The following is a 16,944-nucleotide window of genomic DNA, read 5'->3' on the forward strand; positions in this document are numbered from 1 at the left end:
TAGCATGTGAACAGAGAATATGGGAAATATTAGAATGGAATAAAACAGAATAATAATTATAGGCACAAAACATCTATAATAGTTTATACTATAATACATAGGAGTTCAAAGTTCATCTTCATATTGTAGTGTAGTAAGAGGACCGGAGGAGAGCCTGCTCTGGAGTCTGCAGGAGGTGGGGTGGGAGGGTTAAGCAATGTCTGCAGGAGGTGGGGTGGGAGGGTTAAGCAATGTCAGCAGGAGGTGGGGTGGGAGGGTTAAGCAATGTCAGCAGGAGGTGGGGTGGGAGGGTTAAGCAATGTCAGCAGTAACCGTATATACACAACAATGATTGAAGGGCTTCATCATAACAGTGGGCTAACACAAATGCTGGAACTTCCATTTTGCACAAAATTTAAAACTTCATCATGATGTTCTGAAATACATTTCAAATGCCTATAAAGTCTCTGTCCACCCACTCACTCCTCACCTGTCTGTCTTGGGTGAGGTACGTCGTACGAAGGGAGAGTGTTCCCCTAGCAACGAGTCATCACTGTCCTCGGAGGAAAACAGCACTTGTTTGGGTTCTTCCTCCTCCAACAGTTTTGTAGCGGCAGCAGTCTTTGACATCCTGGGAGGGGAGGGGGGTTACTAATATCTGTACTAATCAGTCTGCTTGTGTACCTGATGGAGGTGACTCTTGTGGGGGGTGCTGAAGGTGGGAGGGGCTCCAAGCTGGGGGGTGGGGTTAGGGACTGCACACACAATCACTGCACTCACTTTTCACTCTCTGATTCTTCGCTAGAGCTCTCCTCGACCTTTACGACCTTCTTCCGTTTTCCTGCTCCACCTTTTTTTAATGTGGTTTTGGCCTTAGTAGCCGGGGGAGGTGGTCTCTTCTTAACTGTTGTCTTAGCTGCAGGGACAAGTGTGATTGTGGAACTGAGACAATGGTCTCATACCTCGAGGCTTTGGGACACGTCTGGTACCCTTGAGAGGAAGGGGTGTGGTCAGCATGTTCCCAGGAGTCTCATCAACCACTCTGTCTACAGGAGGGGTAATGGATACACTACAGTTGATATCCCATCACACACACACACCTTCCTCCGTCTCCTTGACTGGACTTAGGTCTGGTGGAGTGACTGCATGACAGATATTTAGTGTATGGAAGATATTAGGAGACTCCATTATCAGCTTGGGGTTTGAGAATTTGAGCATGCGCAGTATTAGTTACCTTGATGAGAAGGGTAACTCTTGATCAGACATTCTCTGAGCTTGTCGATGTACTTTAGGGAAATCTTGTCAGTCACCTCTCTCGTCATCTGCTCACACAGCTCCAGGAGACCCCCTGCATTGCTCTGTGGGGGTGTGGGTTGTGAGGGTGTGATGGTGTGATGGTGTGCTCCTACCTGATTGGCCGGAGTGAAGGTCATCTGACTGAGTGAGCGTGTGTAGACCCTCACGTCAGTTGAGGTGGGGTCAGACAGTACAGCATTGGCCACTGCATACGCTAGGTTGCCATGGACACTCTCCTCCTGAAGAGGAAGGGGGGGGGGGTAATCAATATACATGTAATAAGCAGCAGACAGTATTGCTAACATGTATAGGACAACATGTAGACAATGTATTAGATGTGTTTGTTGCATGCTCTGCATTAAAATGTTTAAAGAAAAAAGAAAAAAGACAACATGACTACATTTACCACACTCACGTTAGGCTGTGTCGGTTGTGTGAGGTGCATAATAAAGTCAGCCATGTTGGCTGCGTCTATCTCATAGAGAGGGGAAGTGGGTGGAGCCTCGAGGACGCTGGACAGCACAGGCAGGTACACCTCACCCACACACTCTCTGCAACTCCTGAGCACATAAGCATAATTATGTCTCAAATGTCTACTATAATTTTCAAGCAATAATGTGAAAAATTGCCAGACCTGTCGGAGGCAGCAAAGATTGGGAAGAAAGCTCCGAGGGCTGCCCTCAATCTCCCCTCATCTTGTAGCACGGGATTGTACCAGAGCACGAGTAGTTTGGCCAACAACTTCTGACTGAGAACACGCCTACTCAGCAATAACTTGGCAATACCCTCTGCAGCCACTTGTGACAGGAGGGAACTCTGCGATCACACGCAGTTATCACATGACATATCACATGACCTCCTTACCTCTCCTTCAAGGAAGCTAACCATGATGTTGAGTAGTCGCTTCATAGTGTCACTGGCTTTATCACCACCATCTTCACTCTCCACACTCTCCACACTAGCCTCACTAGCCTCACTAACCTCACACAAGTCACCATCCACACTAGAGTCTTTGGTCTCGTCTGCTTTCTCATTGGACTCCCCGCTGGCTACAATGTTGAAAGCCTCGAAGCCATACACATGAAGGAGATCAAACACAATCTTGAGAGCCGTGGCCTGAACACTTTCGTGGTCCACTTGACTGACCTATGTGGGGGGTAATGAATGTGTGGGAGGTAATAACGAAGGTAGGGGTAGCACACACACTAAAATGCATGGAAACAAGTAAGCAGTGAGGAGTAAAATGTATGATTGTCAATCCTTCACAACGTTGTGGACACTGTATCAATTATGATGACATATTGAACCAAAAAACCAAAATTTAAGTTATATAAAAGGGCAAGTTGGATCGTCGTCCGGTTTCCGTGAAACTTAAAACCACTAAGCCACACCTATTCTTCACCAACCTGTGTATTATCAGGAACCCATAAATAAGATTTAACTAAAGTCTATTTGTGTTGAGTTCGGCTCCGGAAGTTTTGTGGTCAATTATGGTTTCATTTATGCTTTATGTGGGGGTGGGGTCATGATGTGATAGTCACATGACATGGTGTACCTGCACGAAGAGGAGGAGGTGGTCTCGTGCGGTACTAACGTCCAATAGGGAGAGGAGGCCGAGACAAAAGAGTGCCATGTCTCGCACATAGGGGGCCACATTCTGTACACACGGGATCAACTGGAGGCGACAAAGAGAGAAGACAATCACTCAATGGAGGCAACAAAGAATCACTCAATGTCTATGATACTGGTGATCATTACCAGAGTGTCCTTGAGCATTCTGAGTGTGGGAATGAGGTGTTGTGGGCGTAACACACGCAGCAGCTCACAGGAGATGGTCAGACACCTGTGGTGAGGGGTTTTATTAGAGGGCGGCCACTATACAAGGCTCACCTCAGCAGTGTCTCTGTGTCCTCTTGTGGTTCTGACTGGCTGGCGGGTTGTGAGAGGAGAGTGGTGGTCAGGTTGAGGGTGGGGTCTACTAGGGTCGTATTGAACGAGGCCCTCAGATCAGCTATCACCTCAATCAGCACCTCCACTCTGTGTGTGTGTGTGTGTGTGTGTGTGTGTGTGTGTGTGTGTGTGTGTGTGTGTGTGTGTGTGTGTGAGGGTATATTCCTCGATTAAACGCCGCGATTTCAATGGGGATTGTATAGGCCTCGAATAATTGTGTGATATAAACTTATGCGATATGGTGGGCACTCGTATTAATAGCATTAGTTTGTATCACACAAAAATTTCTAGCACTAGGGTACTCTTGGTTAGTACAGATTCACAAGCGCTGACCTGTGCGACTCCTGAGGCCATATCTTGGTCTGCTGACTCAGCAGATGTGGGATGAGAGCAGTGGGGAAGGAAGGTGTGGATAGGAAGTGAGATACCAGGTTGGCAAGACAACGTCTGAGGAGGAGGGGGGTAATACATTATCAGTAGAACACACACACACAAGCTAGTGACACTGGTTACACACACAAGCTAGTGACACTGGTTACACAAACACATATCATGATGATACATCAGACACGGACATGCACACCACACACACACCACACACACACACACACACACACACACACACACACACACACACACACACACACACACACACACACACACACACACACACACACACCACACCACACATGCACACCACACACACCACACACCACACACACACACACACACACACACACACACACACACACACACACACACACACACACACACACACACACCACACACACACACACCACACACACACCACACACACCACACACACACACACACGGACAGTTGTAGTAGCTGACCTTCCAACCTCATCCGTGGGGTCAAGCACGGTGAGCATGGAGCACAGCTGTTGAGCCACAAACTGACTCTTGAGAGACGCGTCCGTCTCTTCCTGCACCGTCAGCACTTCCTCCACATACCTGCAGGGAGGACAGGTGAGGTATACATAACTGTACATATGAAAATAATAGGGGAAATAGATAATGCTAAATTTGGGCAGCAATAACGGAAAAGGAGATAATAATACAATAATAATAATCGTGAGCCACATTACTCTAGGCTTTCAGAGACTGATGGGCCATATCATTATCATCATCATACAGCCATGGCTGTTCAATGATGCTACCGTTGCTATACAGCCATGGCTGTTCAATGATGCTACCGTTGCTATACAGCCAATGACTGTTCAATGATGCTACCGTTGCTATACTATACAGCCAATGGCTGTTCAATGATGCTACCGTTGCTATACAGCCAATGGCTGTTCAATGATGCTACCGTTGGTATAAGACCACACTCCACTGAGCACCACACACACACACTCACACACACACACACACACACACACACACACACACACACACACACACACACACTCACCTCTGTAAGTACTCACAAAACTCTGAGGCTGTGGGTAGGATGTCGTCAAGCTCCGCCCCTTTCTCCGAGAGGTAGAGGCAGAGCTGAGACCAGTAGAACACCTCCTCACAACCAAGCTCCTCATAACGCATCACCTTGAGTACAGGTTTCACCTCACCAGGAGGAGGCACAGGCAACTGGGGGACAGGAATCATTATCATCAAAATCATTTTTTCGGACTCCCATTTTTAGATGTACATGTATTCTATAGCTCAAAAAGAAGTCTATCACATGACATGTTTTGATCAGACATCTGGGACTGATCAAAATCTAAAGCTAATGGGGATTTGAGCAACTATCTTCAACTGGGCATAATTTTAGTTTGGATCGCTCATTTTAAAAACTAACAGCAAGTAACCAGCTCCTAGTGCAGCCAGTGCAATGTAAGGACACTAAATTAATACTCTCACTAGTACTCACTGTGATGGAGAGGCTGGGGGTGTGGTCACTGGGGGTGTGGTCATCATCCCAGTCCTCTGGTCTCTCGTGGGAGGCGGCCAGTCGTGCTGCCATGCTCGTTATCAGCTCATGGGTTGTGAAATTGTCAAACAGTTTCCGTAGTGCAAGACCAGCAACCTGAAGAGAGGGGGTGTGGCAAGTCATGAGACTCTGCATTGCAATTATGTTAGTTCATTCAATATTCTATTACTAATCGGCAGTCTTAGGTATATGCAAAGGTGAGCTCCACCCGGCCTCGAGGTATACACACAGCATCTCCATAGAGCAGCCATATAATCCCTTGAGCCCTCACCTCTGAAGAGCTCTCAACATCCAGTCTGGACAGGAGTGAAATGAAGTCTCCATCGTTAGTCTCCAAGCTCCACTTCCGTAGAAGACCATTCACACACGCCTCCTGGACCAGTTCGCTGTCGTCATGGAGACCATCACTGAGCAACTATACACACACAGTCACGACAGGTACAGATATTGTAACCATGGCAGCACACACCTGGATCCTCTGCTGTATTCTGAAGTGCCTGATACTACATTTCTCGGCCAGACAAAGAAAAGCGTCTCTTCTAATGACCTCCTTGACATCTCGTGTCCTCTCAATGAAGGCTGGCAATGATCGATCATCAACCTCTATCTTGTTGAGTACACAGCGACGGACCTCAGGGCTTGAGTCAGTTGCCAGTAGTGACAGGAGGAGGGGGATAACGGGACAGTCAGGGTGTGGTACTTGAAGCCATTGCAGTGCTGACACTGCCTGTACCCTCACAGCTGGAACCTGCACACAGAGGGGGTTACGGTATGGCCTAGTGTATACTGTATAGCGGGTAATTTTGTTGGTGCAAATTTTTGTATGAACTACCCATTTAGTATTTTAAATATTAGTACAGCTCAGGATAAGTGACGTTGAATCTATTGCGGTAGAATAATTTCGTAGTTTTAATTTTCGTATGAGCATGAAATATACGAACATTTCCACCGCACGAAAATAACCCGCTATATGGTATTCTGAACTGACTAAGTGGTACATAAGTTAATGCATTTTTGAAATTGGCCAATCCCAGCTCAAGTTATGGCCCCTCCCTCATTGGATGATAAACACACCAACCTTATCGAGGCACCGGTCCAACATGACTTGTGTGATCTTCTCAAGTCGTAGTCCGCCCACAATACAGCTAGTCTCATGAGCCAGGAAGAGGAGTCTGGACACCAGCTGGCACACACGGAACCTGCAGTGGGGGCAGTGAGTGGGTGTGATTGCTATGACTACCCACCCCCTCACCTGACACCCTTCCCCTGAGCCTCATGCAGTGAGAGCAGCTGGTCCAGCAGCAGAGAGAAGAATGACATCTCAGGTTCCCCCTCACTGTCACTGTCACTCTCCTCCTCATGGTCTAGGATACATGGGGAAGAAATAATTATGTTGATCTAAGGAACATTTTTTCAATTTGTGTGGGGTGTGCGCGCGCGCGTGTACGTGTGTGGGTGTGTGTGGGTGTACGTGTGCGGGTGTGTGTGGGTGTTTACCTGACTCTTGCTGTGCAGTAGAGATGGCAAACTTGGCAGTGAGCTCTATGACTCTTTGAGCGGCAGCCTCACGTTTAAATACCACCAAAGCATTACTGAAGGGTTTGAAATAGGCCTCAAAGAAACCCTCCAAATCATCCGTGTGCTTGTCGTGAAGGCCTCTCAGGGTCTTGAGCAGTCTCTGATGACTGTGTACGTTGCTCTGTGACTCTTTCAGCACTGCCACAATCTCCTCAGACAGACTAGGCGGCATGATTATTTAAAATTTATTATGGGTTTGGTTAGGATCGTTACAGTAAAATTTTAAATGTCACCTTAAATGTCACAATGATAATGGCTAATTTCAATGAAAGTGAAAGTGAAACAACTATAATAATAATAACAGGATAGGGCACAACAAAATTAAAATGTAATGTTTCAAGTGTCATGTGTGTCAGTTCCGTTCACTCCATTAATCACAACAGATTCGTCTTTTTCCAAGTGCTTTTCAGAAGTAACAAGGCCATTAGTCGACAGAACTATCTGCGGGACTGTGTCATTGTGGGGGGTATCATCACGAGGGGGTGGAGGTGGGGGGTTTCTAGGTGGGGGATCATCAGAAGGTTCACTAGGATGTTCACTGGGGGGGCCTGTAGTGCTGCAATGAGAAATTGAATGGTCAATCATCAAATTAAAAGCAACATTTGTCCTACCTTGATGCTGAGGCTTTAGTTGCTTCAGGAACTGGTTTATTATCGCCTGGGCTGCTGTCTGCTGGTTTGGCACCACCTGCAACATATATAGTCCACATCTCACAAGCACATATATATGTACCGTAGTTGATGTAATTACAGCGACAGTCTAATTAAACGAAATTCGAAATTGTTGGTCATATACCACCATATAAATTCATTTGTTTTATGTACATAGTCTCGCAAAAATAATTATTTTTTGCTGGCGCTGTAATTACATTAACTATGGTATGCATGTATATACCTTGTTGCTATGCATGTATGTACCTTGTTGCTATGCATGTATGTACCTTGTTGCATTCTCCTTCGTTTGAGCTTAGCAAAGAGTTCATTTGAGACGGCATTGCCTTGCCCTTGCTTGTCCTTCTTGGGAACTTCAATGGGAGCTCGCTTCTTACCACCTCTCGAAGACTGTGTGAATAATGGACAGCATTGTGTAAACAAAGAGCTACTACTCAAGTGTGTGTGTGTGTGTGTGTGGGTGTGTGTGTGTGTGTGTGTGTGTGTGGGTGTGTGTGTGGGTGTGTGTGTGTGTGTGTGTGTTGTTCACTAACCAACAGCTTTGCCATCTCAGCCATCACGTTGCCAGGCTTTTTGGTGGCTTTGGGAGATGCACTATCATCCACTTTCTTTAGGTGCACGTTCCCTGAGCGAATACGAGATAACATGTCGGCCAATGGATCTGTCTTCTCCGCTTTTTCTTCAGCCGACACCGGCTTCAGTCTGTGAGGGTGTGAGGCTGTGATAGTGTGAGGGAAGTGAGAGTGTGACTCACGTGACACTGGTGATGGAGGCTAGTCCAGAGAGAGGACGGGCACCAGCTGGCAAACTGGACATTGAACCTCCTGAGATCGACGACACACACATTAGTCATAGCGATACAAAAAAACATATACAGTACTTCAAAATTTTGCTTGGTTAAGATTGCACAAACATTTTTTGAATTACAATTTTTTATACGAACATGCAGTGTACCTGGTGGAGGAGGGGGTGGAGGAGGCGGTGGTGGTGGTGCCCCTGGTGGAGGGGGTGGTGGGGGTAGTCCACCACCTGGTACGGGCGGGGGAGGTGGTGGAGGGGGTGGGACAGGACCATCAGCACCGTCCACCGAGGGAGCAAAGATGGGCGGGGCTGACTTCAACTCCTCTATCTTACTCTCCAGCTCAACCACTGCAGCGACACACACAGTGACGCATATGCAATGACATCATAGACGTGATATACACACCTTTATCTTCAGCTGAAGTAGCTCTCCCTTGCAAACTGTCCATCTCTGCACTCAACATGGCCAGCTTCTCCTCAAGACCTAATTATTATAAAAAAAACAAAAACAGATAAAGACACAAAAGTACAAAAAATCAGTAAAAACCACTCACACAAGCTAGTATCAATTGTAGACAAACTACGCAAATGCCCAGACCCACACCCTCCCCCACACCTTTCTTCTCCTCTGCCAGAGTGTCCTCCTGCAGTGTGTGTATAGTCTCCTCTAAGGCTGTCACTCGCACAGCCTTCTCTTCCCTCTCATTGCTCAGCTCACGTTGCAGCTCCTCCACCTGACTTAGAGCACTAGCCAGCTGTTCATTGCAGGGAACCTGTTCCATCAAGATAGCACTCTGTCGACGCAATGCAGTCAGTGTGCTGCGGATCTGGGGAGAGGATCACTAGACTAACATGGTGATTAATACCCAGTGGTGGTAGCTCTAACTGTTCAAATGAAAGAATTGCATGAGGTTTTTCAGTACATCTTTAGTATGAGCTATAAGCAGAGTGGCTAAACACTGCATGTATGTGGCTATTGGAAAACCATACAATAGAGGCCATCCAAGCACATGCTACTGTAACAGCAGGTGATGAGTACCTCACTGGCTTCTCTCTCGGCAGTCATTCTGAGTCCCTTCTCTTCCTCCAGACTACCAGTCACTGCCTTCATCTCATCAGTCAGCAACTCAGACACTGCAGGCACGAGTGGAGGGTGATAATGATGTCATAATACATACACCCACACACAATGCTGATTGATGATAACAACACAGCACATGTTATATCCATGCATAAAGTGCTGCTTCACTTTTTCTCATTCGGTCGTACTCCTCAGGATTGATGAACTCTTCCTTTTCATTTAGTGCCTCCTCTAGTGAGTTAAGCTACAGAAAACAACAATTATTTGTATCACCTTGTATGCAATGCAATACACAGATTTTGTTGATTTGAAAACTTAACTTAACAAAACTTTAAAGTACAAAACAATGGTACCTTCTCTGACAGCATGGAGTGTTTCCTCTGATTCTCCTGTAGCTGAGCCTCCTTGCTCTGTAGTGCTTGTTCCTTTGCCTCCAACTCTGCACTGCCCTCCTCTACCGCATTGTTGAGGGACTCCAGGGTCACCTTAAAATCTGCAGGGGTAGTCAGAGTGAACACAGAGTGAACACAGGGGGGTAGCTGTAGCACAGGGGGTAGCTATAACACAGGGGGGTAGCTATAACACAGGGGGGTAACTGAAGCACAAGGGGTAGCTATAGCCAGGGGGAGTCAGAGGGGGTAAGGATTCAAGTTATAACTAGTGTTCCTGCTTGCTGGTATGTGAATCTTACTATATATACAGCCCTAGTTGAATCAGAGAGGAACTAAGAGTACATTAAACCTTTTAGGGAAGTAAACAACCGATTCCTTGTGTCAACAACACAACTAACTCACTTTTGTTCTCCTCTACAAGCATACTGTTCTCAAGATTCAGTTTCTCCATTTGCTGAAATGAGACAATGAATACTTCATAACATACACAGGTGGTTTATTGTTTATGCACACACTGACAGAGTATGCTGCAAATGTTGCTAGTGAACATACTCACAGCTCTGAGCTCAGGGTTGGCCTTTCTCTCCAACCGCTTCATGCTCACAGAGGCTCTCTTCAATACTTTGTTCTCGTGGGAAAACTGCACGAGTTACACACACACTGACAGTAATACAGCAATGCATCTCTCTACCACTATCAGGTACATAGCAATACCGTATCTACCGGCATCTAGCTTACCTGGGTGGCAATGTTCTCAGCCTTGTTCCTGAGTGTGCTCTCCATCTCCAGCTGCTCTGACAGGCGACCGTACTGATCAAATGCCAGCACAGAAGCTGCAGAACAAACATCAATCCTCAGTATGTGTACTGTACAGTGTGTGTACTGTACAGTGTATATACTCGACAGGGGTGAGGTTGTGTCATCATTACCATATGTCAGTGGTTTATTATCATGAGCCAGACACAATAAGAGAGTGTAACAAGGGAAACTGAGGCCCTAAACAAATACTCTAATAAGGTAGCTACAGAACTGAGCCAGGATTCAATGAAAGAGGTGGAAACCAGTGTGGCCACAACAAAGCCAACAAAACCCCGGGTGTCAAGTAGTTGTTGAATAGTTGAGTGCTGTGCACTTTGAAAGTTATTCAACGGAGATTAAAATCCACAAGTTGTTATTATTTAAAGTTGATCAAACAAGTGAATAAAATCACAAAGGACATGGGACTAGCTTGCAATAATACCCACGCACTATCTAATCGGACATAAGGCTATTAAACACAGTACACGTACCACACACACACACACGAGCCACTCACTTGTCTTGAGGTTGTCCAGCTCATCCTCTGCCTCATTTCGTGTCTGCCTCTCCTCTTCCAGCTGTTGCCTAGTACGATGGTGCTGTACAATAGAGGGGGGGGGGGGGTGAGGGGGGGGGTGAGGGACGGTCTTATAATTATAGAGCTACTTACATTTTCACATTCTTGAGCAAACTGGCGCTTCAGCTCATCAAACTCCTTTATTGCTGCAATGAAAATAAAGATTGCATAAAAACAATCACAGTTAAAACTAGCCAGCCCTTGTATTATATTCTCTAGTAGCCCTACAAGATTTCTTGTAGAGTTTATGTTTAGAGCACTACAGCAGCAGCAGCATGCAGTGTATGCAATACATTGGTGTCTGCAACTGCTCACCTTTTCTACTGAGGTCTTTGAGGGTCTGATAGTTTCTATCCACTGTCATATACTTGAGCTTGAGCTGATCATAGGACGGTCCAGTGAGTGATGTACTGCTGCCCGGCGGTGGCTTGGGAGGAAGCCTCCGTGGAGAGAGGGAGGGCTGGTTGTTGCTCATGTCTCTGCTGCCTCTGTGGATATGTCTATTAGCTTTATGCACGCTTCAGTATGCTATAATTATAAAACAAGCATGCATGCACAAGCTAGCCTAGTAGCTTCAAGGTCAAAAGGCAGTGCAGTGTGGGCGTGTGCTGAGCCTGCGACACACCCACGCACAAGAAATTGTGACGTCATCATTATATTGGTTCATTAACTTCCACGCATGCACAAACCAGCCATGCCCCTTTCCTGCACCCTACATTATCAGTGCAATCATTAATTTTACATGTACACAACAATCAGATATTACCACCTATAACCTGTAATAAGACCACCTTCCTAACACCTAACACAACTGATCCTCAATTTGTGTAAGCTGCTTCCCCAGGGGGTGCAGGATTAGCAAGTACACACAGTAGTTAGCACGTAACAAGTCAATTCATAGCAATAAATTATTGTGAGTTTTATACTGTAGAGCAGTCAATATAAAAAGACAGATAAAGAAGTGATGACTATAGTAATTCTGTAAGCTGATCTCTACAAAAAACAGTGATTCTGTAGTACACAGATAAGTGATGCACATGTATATCAAATACATTCTAATACAAAATATGTTAAGTGATAATAAATGTTGGCAATATTTGAATGTGACTGAATGAGACTCCCACTGGGGGAGGTAAGAGATTAAGGTCGCAGTTATAGGGGTGGGGGTTAGGGAGGAGGCATCAATACAAATACTATATAGACAAGAACAGAGTTAAAAAATAACCTGTGATTTTTGTGCCTGAACCATTCTGAAGTTCTCTACTTGTGCTGTTTCAATTGATATAAATTTTACTTCTTGCGTGTGACAGTCACAATTGGCCTCTTTACATTGTAGTTCTTGCCACTCTCCTTGTTCTCAGGGCAGTACTTAATCGTGTGGGATTTGTCTCCATTAGCACCACACAGGGGACAAGTGTAGGCTCGCAGCACAGGGCATGTCACTTTGCCCTCAGAGTCTTTCAGGTAGTGGGAGGTGTAGAAGCTCTCAGACTCGCCATTGTTGCGACAAAACACACATACCTGAAGAAACAACAAAAGGGGTGAGGTGGTGAAGCCATGGAATCAAAGAGGTGATTATAAGCAGATAGATATCAGTCACCAATCTACAGCATGCGTACAACATAGTAAACATGCACACAGCCATAAATTAAATACAGCTAGCTAGGTAAGCGATGAGAGGAGTACAAATAAGAAACGATTAACACTGACATACCTGTGGCTTTTTTAGATGAGCTGCAATATTGATAGTGTGTAACTTGGTATGGCTCAGGAACAGAGAGGGCGGTATGTTGGTCTTAGGTGCACCCATTTCAAAGGGACCTCCCAAAGGGCTCAGCGGTTCCATGTCCATCTCAGAGAAGGCTTGTGTAGCTCGCACGTCATGGTTGTAGTTGAAGCAAATATCGGCCACTTCCACAGACTCTAGACTGTTGGATGAAAACTCTGAACTGGAGCTGTCCAAACTGTCTCGTCTGCAGGCATAGCTCTCCTGCTCCTCACTCTCCTCGAACTCTGTGCACTCGTCCAGAGGTGCATTCTCTGCAGCTATGCTCTTGACAATGGTGTGGAGACCAAAGTAATCACGGAAAATGTTGAACTCAGTGTAGTTAGTCTCTGAGGTGGTTGCCAACTCCTCCGGCTGCTGTATGCTATCTTGAACGTGTAGGGAATCTATCATGGCCATTGTAGAGATATTTCAGCGGAGTAAAACAACTTGAAAAACACTGAATTGAAGGTGGCTCACAAAAAAACATTGGTTTTATGAAAAAGGGGGCGTAGCACAGATTTCTGTTGCCATGCAGCTTTTGGCATGCGCAGAACATGGCGCTTTTCACACACTAGTTCAATGTGGTGTTATTGTTTTTATTGTGTAAATCAACATTAATTTTTTGCAATGCACAACAATTAAAACAATACCGGTAAGTGATGACAAGCCTTTAACTAACTGTGACACAAAGGATAAAATGGCAAATGATCTGAAGTTTTTGTTGATTGACAACTACTCGTATACAGTGTCCACACCTGGAGGCATGCTTGTGAACACAAGAGCTCCTGCTGGGTCGTGCAACTTTTTTGAGACGAGCTCTTCTCTGATTCTAAGCAACCGAGAGAGCAGTCCACAGCTAGTCAGTCCATTAGGACCACCCATCCTTAGGAACCGACACATCATAGCAACTGCCTACAGAAAAAATAAAAGAAAAAAAATCAGCAGTAAATAGGTACTGTGTACTTAATCCCTGCAAGCACACGACTTGCTGATCAACTGACAGAGGAGTATGTGCTGATGGTAGGACACAGACAGACTATGAATATCTCCTTACCATGTCAGCAGGCAGAGTGCTCACTGTGGAGTTGGGCGGAACCCTCAGCATTACATAATAGCTGTGCCCTGCAACAAAACAAAACCATATAAGGAATATAAGAACATTAATATCAGATACGCACATTCAAAACTCACACTAAATAATATTCACAATGTTATTGATATGGGATGGAATGCAATGACTATTAGAGACTATCCTTGCTCACCTGTGCAGAAGCTATGGTAATACACAGACAGTAATAAAGAGGCACACCACTCTGAATGGCAACACCCAAATGCTCACTGGGCCGAATCTAAAGGGGCACAATTCAACTACACAAGTTCGGTGTGTTCTGCTTGGGTTAGCACCACATGCACAAACATTGGTGTGGTAGATAGTTAACACAATGTCTAGGGCCTCTTCCCCAGGCTTGGAATGTAAACACATGCATACAGGCTGTCAGACCTTTAATGTGGGTGGCCTTTGCCAGTGTCTGGGAGATAGTAGCCTCCAGGGTCAATGCACCACAGGACAGATAGTTAACAGAGGGTTTGTCTGGGAGAACAACTGGGTTAGTGTCGTCTGGTGTGTCCGTTAGAATGGTCTCTGGTTTTTGTTCGCTGATAGGCAGGCCTTTCTTCAAAGTCTGGTCTGCAATGAGGAGACAGTTGTCCCCCAGTCTCTCCTGAAGCTTCTTCCAGCCATCCACATCCTTAGCAGGGAGGTAAAACAGGCATATAAAGTGTAATATTCTGGCACATACATCCACAAGGGCTATGTATCAACAACATTTAACAGTATTGGGGACAACCAATAATAAACGGTAGGTAATTGTGTTCCTATACTAATCTACTAAAATGGATCCTCGTATGATATCTGTAGACTACACTAAAAAAATTATAATATGTACCAGACTCACTGTATGATGCAAGGGGTCCACATAGCCTAGCAGGCCTGGGTAGGAGCGCAACAGGTTGGCATAGATAGTGATGACATCATCAGAGCTCTTCCACTGTCCAGCTATCAGCTCATACTTTCCCTTCTCCTGTAGTGGTGGCAATAGTCATTCACAGAGGTCAACCTTATTACGAAATTAAATGCATTACCCAGACAAGCACAATGCTGCTATGAGAAGGCAGTACCTAATGATTATCAATACACACACCACAGTCTATACACAGCCCAACAGTATTCACGTACTTCATTGTAGAGTGTGTCAGCTCCCACATCCACAATCACGCCCATTCCTTGGTTCAACTCAAAGCCGGCGTTACGAGCCGCATCTCGAATAAAGTCCAATCCCTGCTCGGGTTTGTCCAGTGTGGGACAGTATGACCCTGACAATAACCTGCCTTGTCCTGAACCCTAGAGTACAAAAGAGCTCGATTAAGGACTGAGTACATACTGATATTATAAAATAGCAAGCTATATAACATGAATGTGCCTACCCCATACTTTCCAGTGAGACACTTTCCCAGTTCTTTGTGCACGGCAACGATCATTTGTATTTGCTCAGGGAAGGGTGCTCCAGGTAATGGAGAGAGACAGAATTCCCTGAACCTGCACTTCCCACAGCCAGACTGCCCTCCAGACAACACCCCCACTACCGGTAGGGGCATGGTGAACCTGTATGCTTCACCAGGGGCTCTCTTGAACGTTGTGTCAGGTTGTGATGATGGGGAAGGGGGGCGACATGTCTTGGCTAGGTGTAGGTAGAGGGGTGTGTTTGTGAGACGGGCCCCAGCTATACCTGCAGCATAAGAGGCTGCCAATAGAGCACTGGGGTGTAAGCTGCCATCTGTGAGAGGTGAAGATTGACTGATACATATCTGATTAGCAGTAATTAGATGGGCATTCTCGCAATGAGGTACCTTCAGTTGTGATAGCAGCCAGTGTAGTGTCTACCTCATTCTGTAGAAAAGGGGAGAGCCCTTTGACTGCAGGGCTAATATAATCGTTAACTGTCTTGGCAGCACTTAGCACAGTAGTGGGTACACTAGAGGCGGTGGATGCATGGCTACTAGTCAACTCCCCAGGGTCCAGATTTGACTTAACGGGGGTTTTACGGCTGGGGGTCCCACCGCGGGAGGCCCTACTGCGTGGAGACTTATTGCGTGGAGTACCTCTCGGGGACTTGGGTGGAGGTGGTACTGGCTGGGCCTCCACTGACAAGTCGTACATTTCCAGAGACAAGCTGGTGTTACTGACAAGCTGTGTACATGGAGAGATAGGGGTCACCATTTTTATTACCAGCTGATCAAGCATATAGAATACAAGGAAAATTCAGTACAAAAATCGATAATTTGTACACTTAATTACAGTCACCAATATAATGGTACGTGAGGAACTACCTTGTCCTTCCCCCGGACAGTGCAGTAGAGCTCCAGGTTGAGAGCCTTCTCCCCAGAGGAGTCCAGCTCCTCATACACTGAGAGAGAGGAGATGACAGGGTCTTTTGATAGACCACGGAAGTAGTCAGACTGTGTGTGTGTGTACGTGTGTGTGTGTGTGGGAGGGGCTGAGTATGCAATGGTATCGTCGTGAAAATGTGATGCAATTTCATCTCCTAGGTACTATGTAAGGAAAAGAGAAACAGGTCTTACACATGCTTCCATATGGAGAAAAGGCGTGTTATAGTAATACCCCTCGTCAACGATGTTCAATTGCAAAGAGGGCATATATAAAAGATAGCATCTTCTTGTTTATGCGCTCTTATCAATTGCTATTGAGTTGTTGCAGTCGGTTACTACCTGCTGCTCGTCCCACAAGAACCAGATTATTAGGAACTGTTCTGCTCGCATGCACACTCACCATATAGCCATACACATCCCTCGGGTCAGACAGAAACATCTCATTGAGCAGTCCCTCCAGCGCATCCTGCACCTTGTGCTCAGAGTAGAAGGCCACCGCTTGCTCCTTGAGCTGCTTGTGTCGTAGCTCAGGGAAGCCTCTCCCTCTCCTACCTGCCCCCTGCACTGACTTGTTCTGAGGGCTAGGGCTAGGGCTCTCCATCATCTTTCTGCAGCTTGTTGAACTTTGGCCTCGGCAGCGATAAAGGTATTCA

At 46.0% G+C, this 16,944-nt stretch overlaps 4 protein-coding genes across 6 annotated transcripts; all 4 read right to left on the bottom strand.

The window, feature by feature from the left end:
• Positions 1 to 3: 3 nt before the first annotated feature.
• LOC135332277 (condensin complex subunit 3-like) lies at positions 4 to 6,970 on the bottom strand. 2 transcript variants are annotated; one of them, XM_064527657.1, is made up of 23 exons: positions 6,676 to 6,970; positions 6,431 to 6,542; positions 6,257 to 6,377; positions 5,648 to 5,926; positions 5,450 to 5,593; positions 5,119 to 5,274; positions 4,660 to 4,835; positions 4,080 to 4,199; positions 3,559 to 3,672; positions 3,166 to 3,312; positions 3,034 to 3,118; positions 2,831 to 2,950; positions 2,140 to 2,421; positions 1,910 to 2,091; positions 1,691 to 1,835; positions 1,389 to 1,514; positions 1,214 to 1,337; positions 1,080 to 1,121; positions 942 to 1,025; positions 760 to 895; positions 664 to 714; positions 470 to 610; positions 4 to 166 (listed from the first exon to the last, which is right to left on the bottom strand). In XM_064527657.1, exons 1-23 carry the CDS (start codon positions 6,926 to 6,928, stop codon positions 106 to 108), a joined length of 3,201 nt encoding a protein of 1,066 aa, XP_064383727.1. In that variant the 5' UTR covers positions 6,929 to 6,970; the 3' UTR covers positions 4 to 105. The 2 variants fall into 2 exon arrangements, with proteins under 2 accessions (XP_064383727.1, XP_064383726.1); XM_064527656.1 differs by having other exon boundaries at positions 4 to 200.
• A 36-nt stretch (positions 6,971 to 7,006) lies between these two features.
• Positions 7,007 to 11,678, bottom strand: LOC135332289 (shootin-1-like). Of its 2 annotated transcripts, XM_064527673.1 has the most exons (18): positions 11,392 to 11,678; positions 11,170 to 11,222; positions 11,017 to 11,098; positions 10,440 to 10,534; positions 10,258 to 10,341; positions 10,104 to 10,155; positions 9,663 to 9,802; positions 9,478 to 9,553; positions 9,268 to 9,362; positions 8,845 to 9,055; positions 8,635 to 8,712; positions 8,382 to 8,576; positions 8,182 to 8,251; positions 7,961 to 8,129; positions 7,697 to 7,817; positions 7,368 to 7,443; positions 7,267 to 7,312; positions 7,007 to 7,224 (listed from the first exon to the last, which is right to left on the bottom strand). In XM_064527673.1, exons 1-18 carry the CDS (start codon positions 11,549 to 11,551, stop codon positions 7,093 to 7,095), a joined length of 1,935 nt encoding a protein of 644 aa, XP_064383743.1. In that variant the 5' UTR covers positions 11,552 to 11,678; the 3' UTR covers positions 7,007 to 7,092. The 2 variants fall into 2 exon arrangements, with proteins under 2 accessions (XP_064383743.1, XP_064383742.1); XM_064527672.1 differs by having other exon boundaries at positions 7,007 to 7,312.
• A 288-nt stretch (positions 11,679 to 11,966) lies between these two features.
• On the bottom strand, positions 11,967 to 13,348 carry LOC135332312 (uncharacterized). Its single transcript, XM_064527703.1, has 2 exons — positions 12,791 to 13,348; positions 11,967 to 12,597 (listed from the first exon to the last, which is right to left on the bottom strand). The coding sequence occupies exons 1-2, from the start codon at positions 13,259 to 13,261 to the stop codon at positions 12,367 to 12,369; spliced, it is 702 nt and encodes a 233-aa protein (XP_064383773.1). The 5' UTR covers positions 13,262 to 13,348; the 3' UTR covers positions 11,967 to 12,366.
• Positions 13,349 to 13,428: 80 nt separating this feature from the next.
• LOC135332293 (enolase 4-like) lies at positions 13,429 to 16,927 on the bottom strand. Its single transcript, XM_064527678.1, has 9 exons — positions 16,692 to 16,927; positions 16,232 to 16,360; positions 15,752 to 16,091; positions 15,329 to 15,678; positions 15,081 to 15,245; positions 14,800 to 14,925; positions 14,346 to 14,592; positions 13,899 to 13,966; positions 13,429 to 13,756 (listed from the first exon to the last, which is right to left on the bottom strand). The coding sequence occupies exons 1-9, from the start codon at positions 16,893 to 16,895 to the stop codon at positions 13,577 to 13,579; spliced, it is 1,809 nt and encodes a 602-aa protein (XP_064383748.1). The 5' UTR covers positions 16,896 to 16,927; the 3' UTR covers positions 13,429 to 13,576.
• Positions 16,928 to 16,944: the final 17 nt, after the last annotated feature.

The sequence above is a fragment of the Halichondria panicea genome, chromosome 2 (genome assembly GCF_963675165.1).
Source record: "Halichondria panicea chromosome 2, odHalPani1.1, whole genome shotgun sequence".
NCBI classification, from domain to species: Eukaryota; Metazoa; Porifera; class Demospongiae; order Suberitida; family Halichondriidae; genus Halichondria; species Halichondria panicea.

Excerpts from the sequence above, each read along its gene's own strand:
- LOC135332277 (XM_064527656.1), bottom strand. The coding sequence starts at position 6,928 with ATGCCGCCTAGTCTGTCTGAGGAGATTGTGGCAGTGCTGAAAGAGTCA. Across the intron at positions 2,951-3,033 it reads GAATGCTCAAGGACACTCTG|TTGATCCCGTGTGTACAGAA; the intron begins GTAATGATCACC and ends TGTCGCCTCCAG. Across the intron at positions 201-469 it reads ACCTCACCCAAGACAGACAG|ACATTGCTTAACCCTCCCAC; the intron begins GTGAGGAGTGAG and ends CACCTCCTGCAG.
- LOC135332293 (XM_064527678.1), bottom strand. The coding sequence starts at position 16,895 with ATGATGGAGAGCCCTAGCCCTAGCCCTCAGAACAAGTCAGTGCAGGGG. Across the intron at positions 14,926-15,080 it reads CTGACACACTCTACAATGAA|GAGAAGGGAAAGTATGAGCT; the intron begins GTACGTGAATAC and ends CCACCACTACAG. Across the intron at positions 14,593-14,799 it reads TGGACCCCTTGCATCATACA|GATGTGGATGGCTGGAAGAA; the intron begins GTGAGTCTGGTA and ends CTCCCTGCTAAG.
- LOC135332312 (XM_064527703.1), bottom strand. The coding sequence starts at position 13,261 with ATGGCCATGATAGATTCCCTACACGTTCAAGATAGCATACAGCAGCCG. Across the intron at positions 12,598-12,790 it reads CTCATCTAAAAAAGCCACAG|GTATGTGTGTTTTGTCGCAA; the intron begins GTATGTCAGTGT and ends TTGTTTCTTCAG.
- LOC135332289 (XM_064527672.1), bottom strand. The coding sequence starts at position 11,551 with ATGAGCAACAACCAGCCCTCCCTCTCTCCACGGAGGCTTCCTCCCAAG. Across the intron at positions 10,342-10,439 it reads CTGAGAACATTGCCACCCAG|TTTTCCCACGAGAACAAAGT; the intron begins GTAAGCTAGATG and ends TAACTCGTGCAG. Across the intron at positions 9,803-10,103 it reads GCTTGTAGAGGAGAACAAAA|ATTTTAAGGTGACCCTGGAG; the intron begins GTGAGTTAGTTG and ends CTACCCCTGCAG.